This window comes from Myotis lucifugus, unplaced genomic scaffold (genome assembly GCF_000147115.1).
Source record: "Myotis lucifugus unplaced genomic scaffold, Myoluc2.0 scaffold_52, whole genome shotgun sequence".
Lineage (NCBI taxonomy): Eukaryota > Metazoa > Chordata > Mammalia > Chiroptera > Vespertilionidae > Myotis > Myotis lucifugus.
In genome coordinates, this window is record NW_005871100.1 from 1,379,640 (window position 1) to 1,391,776 (window position 12,137).

At 49.5% G+C, this 12,137-nt stretch overlaps 1 protein-coding gene across 1 annotated transcript in view; it reads right to left on the minus strand.

Annotated features, from left to right (window-relative positions):
- Positions 1-10,161, minus strand: part of MINDY4 (MINDY lysine 48 deubiquitinase 4) — a 79,277-nt gene extending 69,116 nt beyond the window's left edge. The window contains exons 1-3 of the mRNA XM_023753821.1: positions 10,004-10,161; positions 4,752-4,871; positions 1,214-1,449 (exon numbers count right to left, since the gene is read on the minus strand). Of these exons, the coding sequence (XP_023609589.1) occupies positions 1,214-1,449; positions 4,752-4,871; positions 10,004-10,066 (419 nt within the window). The 5' untranslated portion in view covers positions 10,067-10,161. The remainder of the gene's footprint in view (positions 1-1,213; positions 1,450-4,751; positions 4,872-10,003) is intronic.
- Between the last annotated feature and the right edge of the window lie 1,976 nt (positions 10,162-12,137).

Consider the following 12,137-nt stretch of genomic DNA (forward strand, 5'->3'; position numbering starts at 1 on the left):
CTCTCCCTCTCCCCGCCGGTTCCCTTCCTCCCTCCCTTCCTCTCTCTAAAATCAACAAAAACATATCCTCGGATGAGGATTATAAAATAAATGTTAAAAGAATGCCAGTTCATTTTCTTCCCAAGAGTTCCTAAAGGCCCTATTTTTCAGATTTTCCCATATCTCCAGTGTTCGGTTGTATTTTAAGAAGTTGTTAACAAAACCCTCTGAGTCCTGAATTTGAACTTTTAAATCATACACATCCTCCATCACAAAGTGGTCATTCCCACGGCCTCGGGAGGAAAGCGCCATTGCTCCGTGACAGGAATTTTAACAGCACAGAGTGCGGAAGGCACACACCCCCAGAGAGGTCCTGACCCCGGAGCCTGTGAATATATTACCTTATATGGAAAAGGCGTGATGACGTTAAAGATCTCAAGGTGGGGAGATTACCCTCGGTTACCTGGGCGCACCCAATACAATCACAAGGGTCGTCAGTAGAGGGAGACAGGAGGCCCAGAGTCAGCAGCCGGAGGTATGGTGACAGAGAGGGGTTGGAGTGATCTACCCAAAAGACAGAGGAAGTGGTACAAGCCAAGGACTGCAGGGGGCCACATGAAGCTGAAAGAGGAGAGGAAGCAGATTCTCCCCTGAGACTCTAGAAGGAACAAGCCCTACATCATGCCATTAACCAGTGAGACCAATTCTGGACTTCTGACCTCCAGGACTGCAAGATAACCATTCGTGTTGATTGAAGAGACCACATGATATTTTTATATGTCAAATTTTATGTCAATTTGGCTAGGCTGTGGTGCCCGGTTGTTTGGTCAAATACTAGCCTACGTATTTCCATGAAGGTATTTTTTAGACGTGATTAACATCTACAATCAGTTGATGTAAAGCAAAGGAGACTGCTTAGGTAATATGGGTGGGCTTCACTCCATCCGTTGAAAACCTTAAGAGCAAAAACTGAGATTCCCAGAGAAGAAGTAATTCTGCCTTGAGACTATAACACAGAAATCCTGCCTGAGTTGCCAACATGCCCTACAGATTTCAGACTTGCCCACCCCCACAATCACGAGCTAAAAATAAATCTCTTTTTACACACACACACACACACACACACACACACCCTCTTGGTTCCTACTGGTTCTGTTTCTCTGGAGAACTGAGTTTAGAGTAGTTGGTTACAGCAGCAACAGGAAGTCACCCACAGTGTAAACAGAGAAGGTACCTGGCTTTGCTCGTTTCTGATAGTGATGTTCTCCACGCTGCATCTTCATCTGCAAGGTCATATATATTTACCAGTGTGGCCTCTGAGCATCTCAACGGCAATTTGTTACTTTTCTTTGGAAGTGAGAGTGCAGGCATTGGTGTTTCTTGAGTGAAGCTGTTAGCAGTATTTCCAAAGTGATCCAGAAAGTATCTGGTAATGAGTTCAAGGCTTGTTTTCAGAGGATTTTCCTTTGCCTATCAGTGGAAGAAAAACATATCATTAATTGCATGTACAGCTTCAGGAGAATGGTAGCAAAGATGGCTATTCTAATTCTTTCACATAAATTTGTCAACTTCTCAGTCGTGCATTCTTTCCCGACTGCCTATTATTATATGTGACGAAATAGATTATGACAGATGAAGACAAAAATCTCTATCCTAAAAGAGCTGGCCTCCATTGCATAAGACAGGCAATTGAATTTCGATTTAAATTTCATCTTGTCTTTTTCTCCTAAGGATAACTTTATAAAATATATACCCTTTCATTTAAAAAATTAAGCCTTTAGGGATTGCTAACTCCAAAGTTTATAAACATTTAGGATATGCTCTTAGTTCATATCCCCTGCATCTGACACTGGGCACTGGAGAACACAGCAGGTTACTGCAAAGAGCATAGAGAGGCCCTCAGGATTGACTCGGTTTACACCCCTTAAAAAGGGAAAAAGATCAATGAAACTCTTCAGTAGTTGGTTGTGGAAATAAATAAAATCAGTATTCCCTAACCCTGACTGTACCAAATATTACCTTAGTACATCTTTTAAAAATACATATTCCTAGGCCCCACTGAGTCTTAAATCGCAAAGATTGGAGCCCTGATTTCTTTTCAAATTCCCCTACGTAATGTGGACAGACAGCTATCCAAGCAGTGATCCGCAGGCTGGCCTCAGGGGCCAGGCCAGGTAACTGTGTCAGTCCCCACGCCACTTGCCGGGAAAACAAGCCCTTGGGAAGTGCAGCCAGACGTGGGGCGCTCGGTGGGGCATTTTGCAATCAGAGCAGTAAAGCACCTGATGGAGAGCCTGGCACGGAGGGAACCCTTGGGCACATCCAGTCCCCGCCCCTTCTTACTCCCCTGATCTACGCAGCAGAACTCTGGGACCAAGACCCACAGCCAAATGGGCTGGGACCAAATTCCACAGGGTGATCAGGCAGTCAAAATCAGAGATGGATTTTCTTTTTATTATGAGACCCCAAAGATATATTTATCTAAATCTAAATAAAACTTACAAGGAAGCGAGTCAGGAGGAAGATATATATTTTAGTTTATTTCAGCCTCCTTGTTTTTTCTTTCAATACAGGAGATTTAGGACCCTGATTACCTGAATTATACTTTATGGCTTTTCATATCACTTTGCTCATAAGAAACACAGCCATTATATGAATCTAGACACCATTTCTCAACGCCTCAATTCTACACAGGCATTTTTATCTATCATATACTTAATAGGAACAGACAAGCTCCTGTGATTAACATTAAATTGCAGGGCTTCCCTGGAATCATGCTGGCTTTGTGTGAATGTCAATGTCATTATGCAACAGACAATTAATAAGCATTTTAAGCTCCAATCAATTGTTTAATAGCTAATGACCACTATATAAATCATAGAATCAGGGTACGTATCAAGATCTAATGAAAAGATCTCAAATACCTTTAAACAACAGTTACCTTAGGGAGACTATAGTATAGTAAAGAGATAAAAATAACTCGAGTGGCAAAGATGTCTAGAAAACTGGGTAGAGAGGCATTTACATGAAAAACCCCACTGCCCTGGATGGTTCATTGAATTTTCTGGTTAACTGTCTCACTCTCTGTGGAAAAACCTTTCTAAAATGTACAGTCCATTCTCTGCCTTATGCAGCCAATGAGGGGTCTGGAGATCTGGTCACTAATCTTCTTTCTGCAGAACTTTAGCTGACTGCATGCAGGACATGGAGGGGCCCGAGTGTCACCCCAGGGCCCAGGGAGGACGAGGGGCATCTATTCGCTGTCCTTCCTGAGCCTCTGCCAGGACTTCCTGGCTGCCACTGCCCTTTCTCCTCCTTTGGCCGCCTGAGCGGTCCCGTGGGTGGCCCACCTCCTGCTACCCATCTCTGGTGGTTTATAGGTTTGCTTGGATTTCCTTCACTTTATGGAGGGAAACCCGGCCCGGTTCCTCCCTGGGCTGCGATGTATGTGCACAAGGTGGTTCTGAGGTTCCCCTGGGGGTGTCAGAAACAGCCTCGGAGGGCTGGGGGGTGCCCAGACCCATCCCAACCCAACTGCTCAGATTTTCATTTGAGAAAAGGGTTACAGTTGAAGCTTGACAGCCATTACTGGGATAGGACTGGGAAGCGGAGGATCTGGTTCTTGCCGGCTCCTACTGGGGAAATACTGTGAGACCTGGACAAGCCGCTTTTCTCTGGCTCCCGTCTCCTGTCCCATCGGTGGTTTAAAAGCTGCTTAGCTCGTCCCTGAAGGGCTGCCCAGGAGGCCAGGAGGGCAGGATCTTTTCATTTCTGTTTCAAACAGGACTGCTCCATCCTTTGTTTTCCATGAAACCTCTGCAGGTGATGTCATTGTACAGCCTTTTCAAAATTGCGATAAATGCTAACCTACATGGTCATTAGGTTCTTTCCAAATGTGATACTGTGCCCTACCCCCAGGCAACATCTGCAGGAGAGACCATTCTTCAATCCAGTTAGAAGATTCTGTCTTCATAACAGAAAGAGCAATTAAGTCAGAAGGGCAGCTTCATTCATCCATCCATCCATTCATTCATTTATTCAGTCAGGCAGTCATATAACCCAGAGATGCATACTGACTACTCACTACGTCATCAGGCAGCATGGTAAGTATGGGGATACAACAGTGACCAAAACGGATGCCATCTCTGGCCTCCTGCTGCTCAAGGTGGTAGGGGAGGCAGATACGAACTGAACAGCCACACACACTCTCGCATAACCTTGACAAGCACAGCAAGGACAGGTGCCAGGAGAGCAGGAGAGCTGGTAAGGGGGGGTGGGGAGGCCAGGGATTCGGGGGAAGTCCCACCCACCCCCACCCATTCCCAACTCCAACGCCCCTGGGGGCTGAACCCAAGTCTCCCTTTGCCTGAATTAAAGAGCAAGGTATTACTCAGAACTGAAGAAGGATACCCTTAGGCAGGCAGGGAATGGAAAATTTTAGTAAAACTGAATACTATGTTCTTGAGTAAAGTCTGACTAAAAATAACCTCAGGGGGAGGAGGGAGCACAGGGAATAACTGTTACAGATTCGGGTTCAAAAGGAGCCTCCTGGCTGGGCATGTGCAGTCCCCCGTGGGGCAGCCCGGGCCTGGCTGGGGCTGGAACTGACTCACAGTTGGGACTCGGCTTCACTCGGCTGGGTCTGTTTCTCCCTGACCGCAGGTGTGCCCGCCTCCTGCTGCCCACCTCTGCCGGCCTGGCAGGGCCCCTGCCTGCTTTGACATTGCCAAACTCAGTTCCAGAACATCACGCCACACGTTACAAGCACGTACCTTGTTCTCCTTGTAGAGAAACTCAAGATGCAAAACCTTGCGGAGGTTGTTTCTGCTGTTTATGCTGAGATCGGAGCGTGGGCGTTCCTGGTCCATGGTCACGCACGTCTTCTTCAGGCCCTGCGGGAAGGAGTCGGGAATCGGAAGCCTCAGTTACCACGTTAAATCAAAACCCTCTGTTCTCTGGCGCGCAGTATCAACAGCGGACTGCTGGTGTTTATTATGACCAAGCTTATCCTGCCTTCCTCAAGGACACTGCAAAGACCAAAACCTGACTGAAGAATTTATTTTCACATGACCTTTACACTTGACCTCTCTTCACAATTACTTTTCTGAATCTTACAACGACCCCGACCCTGTGGCTGAGCAAAGTGAGGCAGGCGTTGTTGGGCCATTTTACAGAAAAGGAAAGGGAAAGTCAGCTAACTGACTCCCCGGAGGCTGGCTCAGGAGCCCAGGGTTCGGCCCTAGTTTGGGGGCCACAGAATATGAAGCTTTAAAAGCAAACAAAAGGAAAAACAAACAAAAGGCCAATATTCATTCCCTTCTTCTCTCAGATATTGGAGCCAGGGTGGAATCGCCCCACGTAACACAGTGGAGTCACCTAGCAGGGCTGAGAGCAGCGATGCTGGGACCCAGGCCCAGCCACGTTCCATCACCCAGACTTGAACTCCCAGAAGGCCCAGCTAAGAAACAACCACGGCACTTTGGCTGCCCCCCTCACCCGCCAGGCCATGGTGATCCTCAAACGGTGGAGAAGGAGGCGACAATGCCTCACAAACAGCTCAGCCTGGCACAGGGGGAGCCCTCTGCTCTGGAAGGATCCAGACCTCCGTGCTATACAGGCCTCGACTCCTCCCCTCGCCTCTGTGTTCAGAATTCTGCAGAGGCTCTCGCTGCTGGGAAAACAAGACAAGCCTGCTGTGGCCATGAATTGAGGCAAGAAGAACATGTGAAACAAGAGGTCAGAACACATCCTTGAACCAAAGAGAACAAGAAGAAAGCCTTAGGCAGGGGGACAGAAAGAAAGGGTGTGTGTGCTGGCAAAGGTAGGGCCATGCTGGAGCGTTAGGGAGGCCCGAGAGCAGGCTCCAGCCTCTCCTCTGGGCTTCACCATGGCTTCGCCGCATCGAGGTGATGAGGAGACCTCTGCCGGGAGGGTCGTCCTCTGCCGGGCAGCAGCTGGTCCAGGGATCGCGTCAGCAAGTCTCGGCACGTCCCAAGCTCCGGGACTTCCTGCACTCCAGCATTTGAAAACCACCGGGTGGTGGACGAGAACACCCTCGGGAGCCAGCCAGTCCTCGGTCCCACCGGCCCACTTAACCTTCGCTCACTCAGCAAACATTTGTCATGCACCTACTATGTGCCGGGCTGTTCTCGATGCAGGAAATACAGGAGGAAAAAAAACAATGTTCCCCACCGCCCACAGAGCTGACATTCTGATGAGGAAGCAGGCCAGAAACCGGGGATGCGTTTGCAGTGTGGCTGCTGCTAATGTGGAGACAGAACAGGGAGAGTGGAGACAAAGATGAAGAACACAGTTTTAGGGAGTCAGCTACTCATTGAGCCTCATCCAGTGCTCACTCCTATCTTCCGGTTTCCCGTCTGTGAAACAAAGGGAATGAACCACTAGTCCACCAGTTCAGCTGCTGGAGGCAGAGAGAACAGGTCCGAGTCCTGGCCCTCACGGAGCTCACATTCGATCAGGTGAGGTCCTGTAAAAGGTGGCAGGAGCGGGAATGGAGATGTGAGGGTGAAGAACAGTTTATGTCAGACTACCAGGGGGGAGGGGACTGGATATGAGAATGGTGGGGTACTTGGAACTGAGATTATGAAAGGGTGTGCAGTGCTGGTAATGACAAACCGAGGGCAGGGCCACAGGAAAGAGTGGCCGAGGTAGGGTGGGGCTGTCCCTACAAGAGAGGGGCCACGGACCTGGGAGGCTGGGGCCACCAAGAGTCACCACAATGGATCCTGACATCGCCAGGACACTGTCATGACTCCCCCTGAGAGGAGGTCGCACTTGGTGAGGAGTAGCTGGGTACGATGCAGGGTTGCGGAATGAGGTCCCAGGGGAAGCGGGGAGCCAGGTCACAGACAGCCTAGTAGGCCTGGGGAGACCTTCACTGGGATGTCATTCTAACGCAGCGGTTCTCAACCTGTGGGTCGCAACCATCGGAAAACACATATAGCATATCAGATATTTACATTACGATTCATAACAGAGGCAAAATTACAGTTATGAAGTAGCAACAAAAATAATTTTATGTTTGGGGTCACCACAACATGAGGAACTGTATTAAAGGGTCGCGGCATGAGGAAGGTTGAGAACCACTGTAACGGGATCTGACCTGCTCACCTGGGCAAGTTTCTTCGCCTCCTACTCTCATGATAGTCTTGCAGGAAAGGGAGTCGTTATACCTGCCTCTCAGGGCTGTTATAGGATTTGAGAAAACAAGCAAGCACCTAGTCCTAGAAGGTACCTCAAACCATGATGGGAACTCTCGTGGCTACAGCTGGTGCTGGTGCTGCCTGTGCCAAGCCCTGCGGGGAGTGCGTGGTCTCTGCCCCGGGGCTGCAGCCCCAGCTCTCAGTGACTTGCTGCGGGGCTGTGGGCACCTCCTTTCTCCTCTCAGGGCTTGAGGTGCCCAGGTAAAAAAGGCAAGGGCAAGAGGCCAGGTGAGCCAGACAACCGTCAAGGTTCCACCCAGTTCAGGCGTCGGCTGTGTGGACCTATCTGGCAGGTGAGGGAGACAGAAGTGTAAACTATAACTTGAGCATCAGCGAACGAACCAGACAAGACGAGCCAGTCATCCCAACGGGAGTTACCTGAGCAGACCTCTTGGAGGAAATGGGACTTGGGCGGAACGGGGAAGAGCAGGTGGAGGAACCTGGAAATGAGAGTGGGAGGGTCAGCTGAGGTCAAGGGCGCCTGGGACATCAGGTGAGGACGTGGGCATTCGCTGGTACTCAGAAAGGAAAGGCATGAGGAAAACGCTGAGAGCTTTGCTTGATAGCCAGACTTTTATTTCTTTTTAAATATTTTTAGTGATTTCAGAGAGGAAGGGAGAAGGAGAACGAGAAAGAAACATCAATGACGAGAGAAAATCATTGACTGGGTTAGCCAGACTTTGTAAAAATGACGGTGGTGGTGAGCCTCATGGACCTGTCACTGACATATCCAATGTCCAGCCAGGACTTGGCAATGGAAAGGCAGTTAGCAATAAAAACAGAGCATATACAATGAAGCCACATGCCTTTAAAAACATGTTTTTTATAAAAGTACATGTTTAAAAAGCAAAGACTTTCAAAACAGGTGCACATCAGAGATGGGGAGGAGACAATGTTGAATACCTACTGTGTGCACCACACAGTGCTTGGGAGCTGCCCATATATTATTATTAATCCTCATTATAAATCTGCCAGGGGAACGTCTTCTTATTCCTATTTTATAGGCAAGAAAATCAAGACAGTGAGCAGTGGGCAAAGGACCTAAATAGACACTTTTTGAAAGAGGACACACAGAAGGCCAAGAAACATATGAAAACATGCTCAAAGTCACTAATCATCCGAGAGATGCAAATCAGAATGACAATGAGATACCATCTCACACTGTCAGAATGGCTATCATCAACAAATTAACAAACAACAAGTGCTGGTGAGGATGCAGAGAAAAAGGAACCCTCGTGCACTGCTGGTGGGAATGCAGACTGGTGCAGCCACTGTGGAGAACAGTATGGAGTTTCCTCAAAAAATTAAAAATGGAACTTCCATTTGACCCAGTGATCCCACTTCTGGGAATATATCCCAAGAAATCAGAAACACCAATCAGAAAGGATATATACACCCTTACGTTCATAGCAGCACAATTTACAATAGCTAAGATTTGGAAACAGCCTAAGTGCCCACCAGCAGATGAATGGATTAGAAAACTGTGGTACATCTACACAATGGAATACTATGCTGCTGTAAAAAAGAAGGGACTCTTACCATTTGCAACAGCATGCATGGACCTAGAGAGCATTATGCTAAGCGAAATAAGCCAGTCAGAGAAAGATAAATATCACATGATCTCACTCATTTGTGGAATATACTGAACAACATAAACTGATAAACAAAAATAGAGCCAGAGGGGAAAAATATTTTAGAATATAATAGAAATAATCCTGTTATTTGCAGATTTTTAATATTTCCTACAACTTGTGTGATATTATACTATGTTAGTACAGTTTTGGTAATATTATTATATTTAAAATCGTTTTTTCTTGGCTAGTAGTGGACATTTAAACTGCTCTGACTCCAAAGCCCTTCCCTTTCCTCCATTCAAAACGCTGTTTATTGCCCAGCGGGGCCTCAGTGGTTGAGCGACAACCTATGAACCAGGAGGTCACGATTCGATTTCCATCAGAGCACATGCCTGGGTTGCAGGCTCCATCTCCAGTGTGGGGCAGCCCATCAACGATTCTCTCTTATCGCTGACATTTCTGTCTCTCCCTTCCTCTCTGAAATCAGTACAAATATACTTTTTACTTAAAAATATACATTGTTTCTTTTGTTTGTGTGTGTGTTTCAATCCCAGACAAGGGCCCATCCACCCGCCTAACAGGACACCACCGGGACCCAAAACACCAGGCAGGTGGCCAGCCTTCAGTCACTTTGTGTAGAAGGAGTAATGGTGCTGTCCCTGCGCTCTCATCCGCCATGACCCCAGCCACCTCTCTCCCGGGGCGCCCTCCGCTCCACTGACAGGGCAGGGGAAGAGCTAAGGTCCCCCGCAACCTCCCAGCCCTCCAAAAGCTCTCCTGGGACCAGGCAGCAGGACTGAAAACCAAACCACAGCAAGGACGTAACTGTGGATGCACGTGACTGCAGGGTCGGACTGGAGGGAACTTTGTGAGCTCCTGGGGCTCCCTTTTTGGGGGCGCAGTTTTTCCAGGCGGGAAAGAAGCCTCGGGCTGGGTTCGCCATGGAGGCCGGCGCTGGGCCATCGCCCCTGGGCCACCCTCAGCCCGGAGGGACCGGCCAGGCCCGGCGGCTGCGGTCCGAGCGGGAGGTGACAAAAAGGGGTCCTGGGAAGTGCAGAACCTCCATTCCGGCCAGGAAAGTGGCGCTTTGTCGCTTTGCCGGGCATCTCTGAGGCCGGCAGCAGGCAGGGGGCCGTCTCCGCCCCGAAGGTGCAGAGGTGGCAGGGGAGCCCCTGTGCGCCCCAAAGGACAGCGATTGGCCCGATCTGCGCAGGCGACGCCACGTACCTTTCTGCTGAGGAACTCCCGGACCAGGGAGGCGGCCACCTCCTCCACGAAGAGGCTGTCCATGCCCGGCTCTGCCCACGAGGCCCGCCGCGCAGCCCCAGGCCCGGGTCGGTTGGCCAGTAAGGCCGCGTTGCCGTGGCGACGAGTCCGCGGCGCCGGGAAACTCCGCCCCTTCCTGGAGCCGTCGGGGGTGGGGCGTCCTTCAAACCCGCCGGTGCGAGCGGGAGGCACCGCCCACAGACAGAAGCCCAGCGCAGCGCAGGGGCCGGCCACGGACTCCGGGCCGGGGTCCCCGCCCTGTCCATCCGGGTGGCCTAGAACAGGTCACTGTTCCAATCGGAGTCTGCATTTCCCAAGACGAGAAATGGGAGGCTGTCTGCCTCCTTGGTCCTGGGGGAGTAAACCCGCAGCCACGTGGCCCCTAGAGGTCACTGGCAGCACCACAGCTGGCTCCTGGGGTCACCTGAGGCCCACTGACCTGGCCTGGACTGCGAGGGGCACAGAAGCCCAGGGCTCTGCCTACTCAGCACTGAAATGAAAGAACAAGCCCCTCCCCGACTTGGGGCCTGCTTGCCCCTAAGGCAGTGGTTCTCAACCTGTGGGTCGCGACCTCTTTTGAGGTCGAACGACCCTTTCACAGGGGTCGCCTAAATACATCCTGCATATCAGATATTTACATTACGATTCACAACAGTAGCAACATTACAGTTATGACGTAGCAACGAAAATAATTTTATGGTCGGGGGTCACCACAACATGAGGAACGGTATTAAAGGGGGGCGGCATTAGGAAGGTTGAGGGCCTAAGGAGACTGTTGGTTATTGAGCACGAAGCATTTTACCTACATTGTTACCACATCTTTAATCCTACAACTTCCAGGCAGGTGCTTGCTACTGGATCCCTTCTTCAAAATGAGACACTGAGATTCAAAAAGCTTTTGATGTTGCTGTAGGTCCCACAGCTAGGAACTGGCAAAGCTGGATTCCAGCCAAACCCACGCCTTTGCCCAGTACCAACGCCCTCCAACTCAGTGACTTGAGGTGCCCCATCTGCCCATCACCTAGTGGATGAGTGTGCCGGTGCTGCTGGACAAGTACAGCAGAAGGAGAGGCTCGGGCAACAGAAAGGTACTTCCTCACAATTCCAGAGAGTAAGGGTCCAAAGTCAAGGTGTCAGCAAGTTTGGAACCTTCTGAGGCCTCTTCCCTATGTCCTCTCCCTATGTCCTCACATGGTCTTCCCTCTGTGCTTGTCTGTGTCCTTACCTCTCCTTCTTACAAGGACACCAGCCTGGCCAGTGTGGCTCAGTGACCGAGCATCAACCTTTGAACCAGGAGGTCACGGTTTGATTTCTGGTCAGGGCACATGCCGGAGTTGTGGGCTCGATCCCCCATAGGGGCCATGCAGGAGGCAGCCAATTAATGATTCTCTCTCATCGTTGATGTTTCTATCTTTCTCTCCCTCTCCCTTCCTCTCTCTGAAATCAGTAAAAATAGGGGGGAAAATTTTTTTTAAAATATATTTTATTGACTTTTTACAGAGAGGAAGGGAGAGGGAGAGAGAGTTAGAAACATCGATGAGAGAGAAACATCGATCAGCTGCCTCCTGCACACCCCCCACTGGGTATGTGCCCACAACTAAGGTACATGCCCTTGCCCGGAATCGAACCTGGGACCCTTGAGTCCGCAGGCTGATGCTCTATCCACTGAGCCAAACCAGTTAGGGTGGGGAAAAAAAATTTAAAGAACACCAGAAATATTGGATTCGGACCCAGCCTAATGATCTCGTTTTAACTTATTGGCCACATTAAAGGTTCTGTTTTCATATGCAGCCACTCTCTGAGATAGCAGTTTAGGGCTTCAACATATGGATTTGGAGGGACACAATTGAGCCCATAATACCTACTGTCACTTATGGATTTTTTAACCGACAGACATATTTTTAAGTTTATTTTAAAAGGAAAGTGCTTCCAGGCAGTAATATTCACAAAATCACATGCTGGGTGTGCTTGTTAAATCTCTAATACACATTAAAACACACACCTAAGTGGAAAGTTATGCATTCGTCTAAAATCCCCTTACAGCCTGGCTGGCCTGGCTTGGTAGCTGAGTACTGACCTATGAACCAGGAGGTCA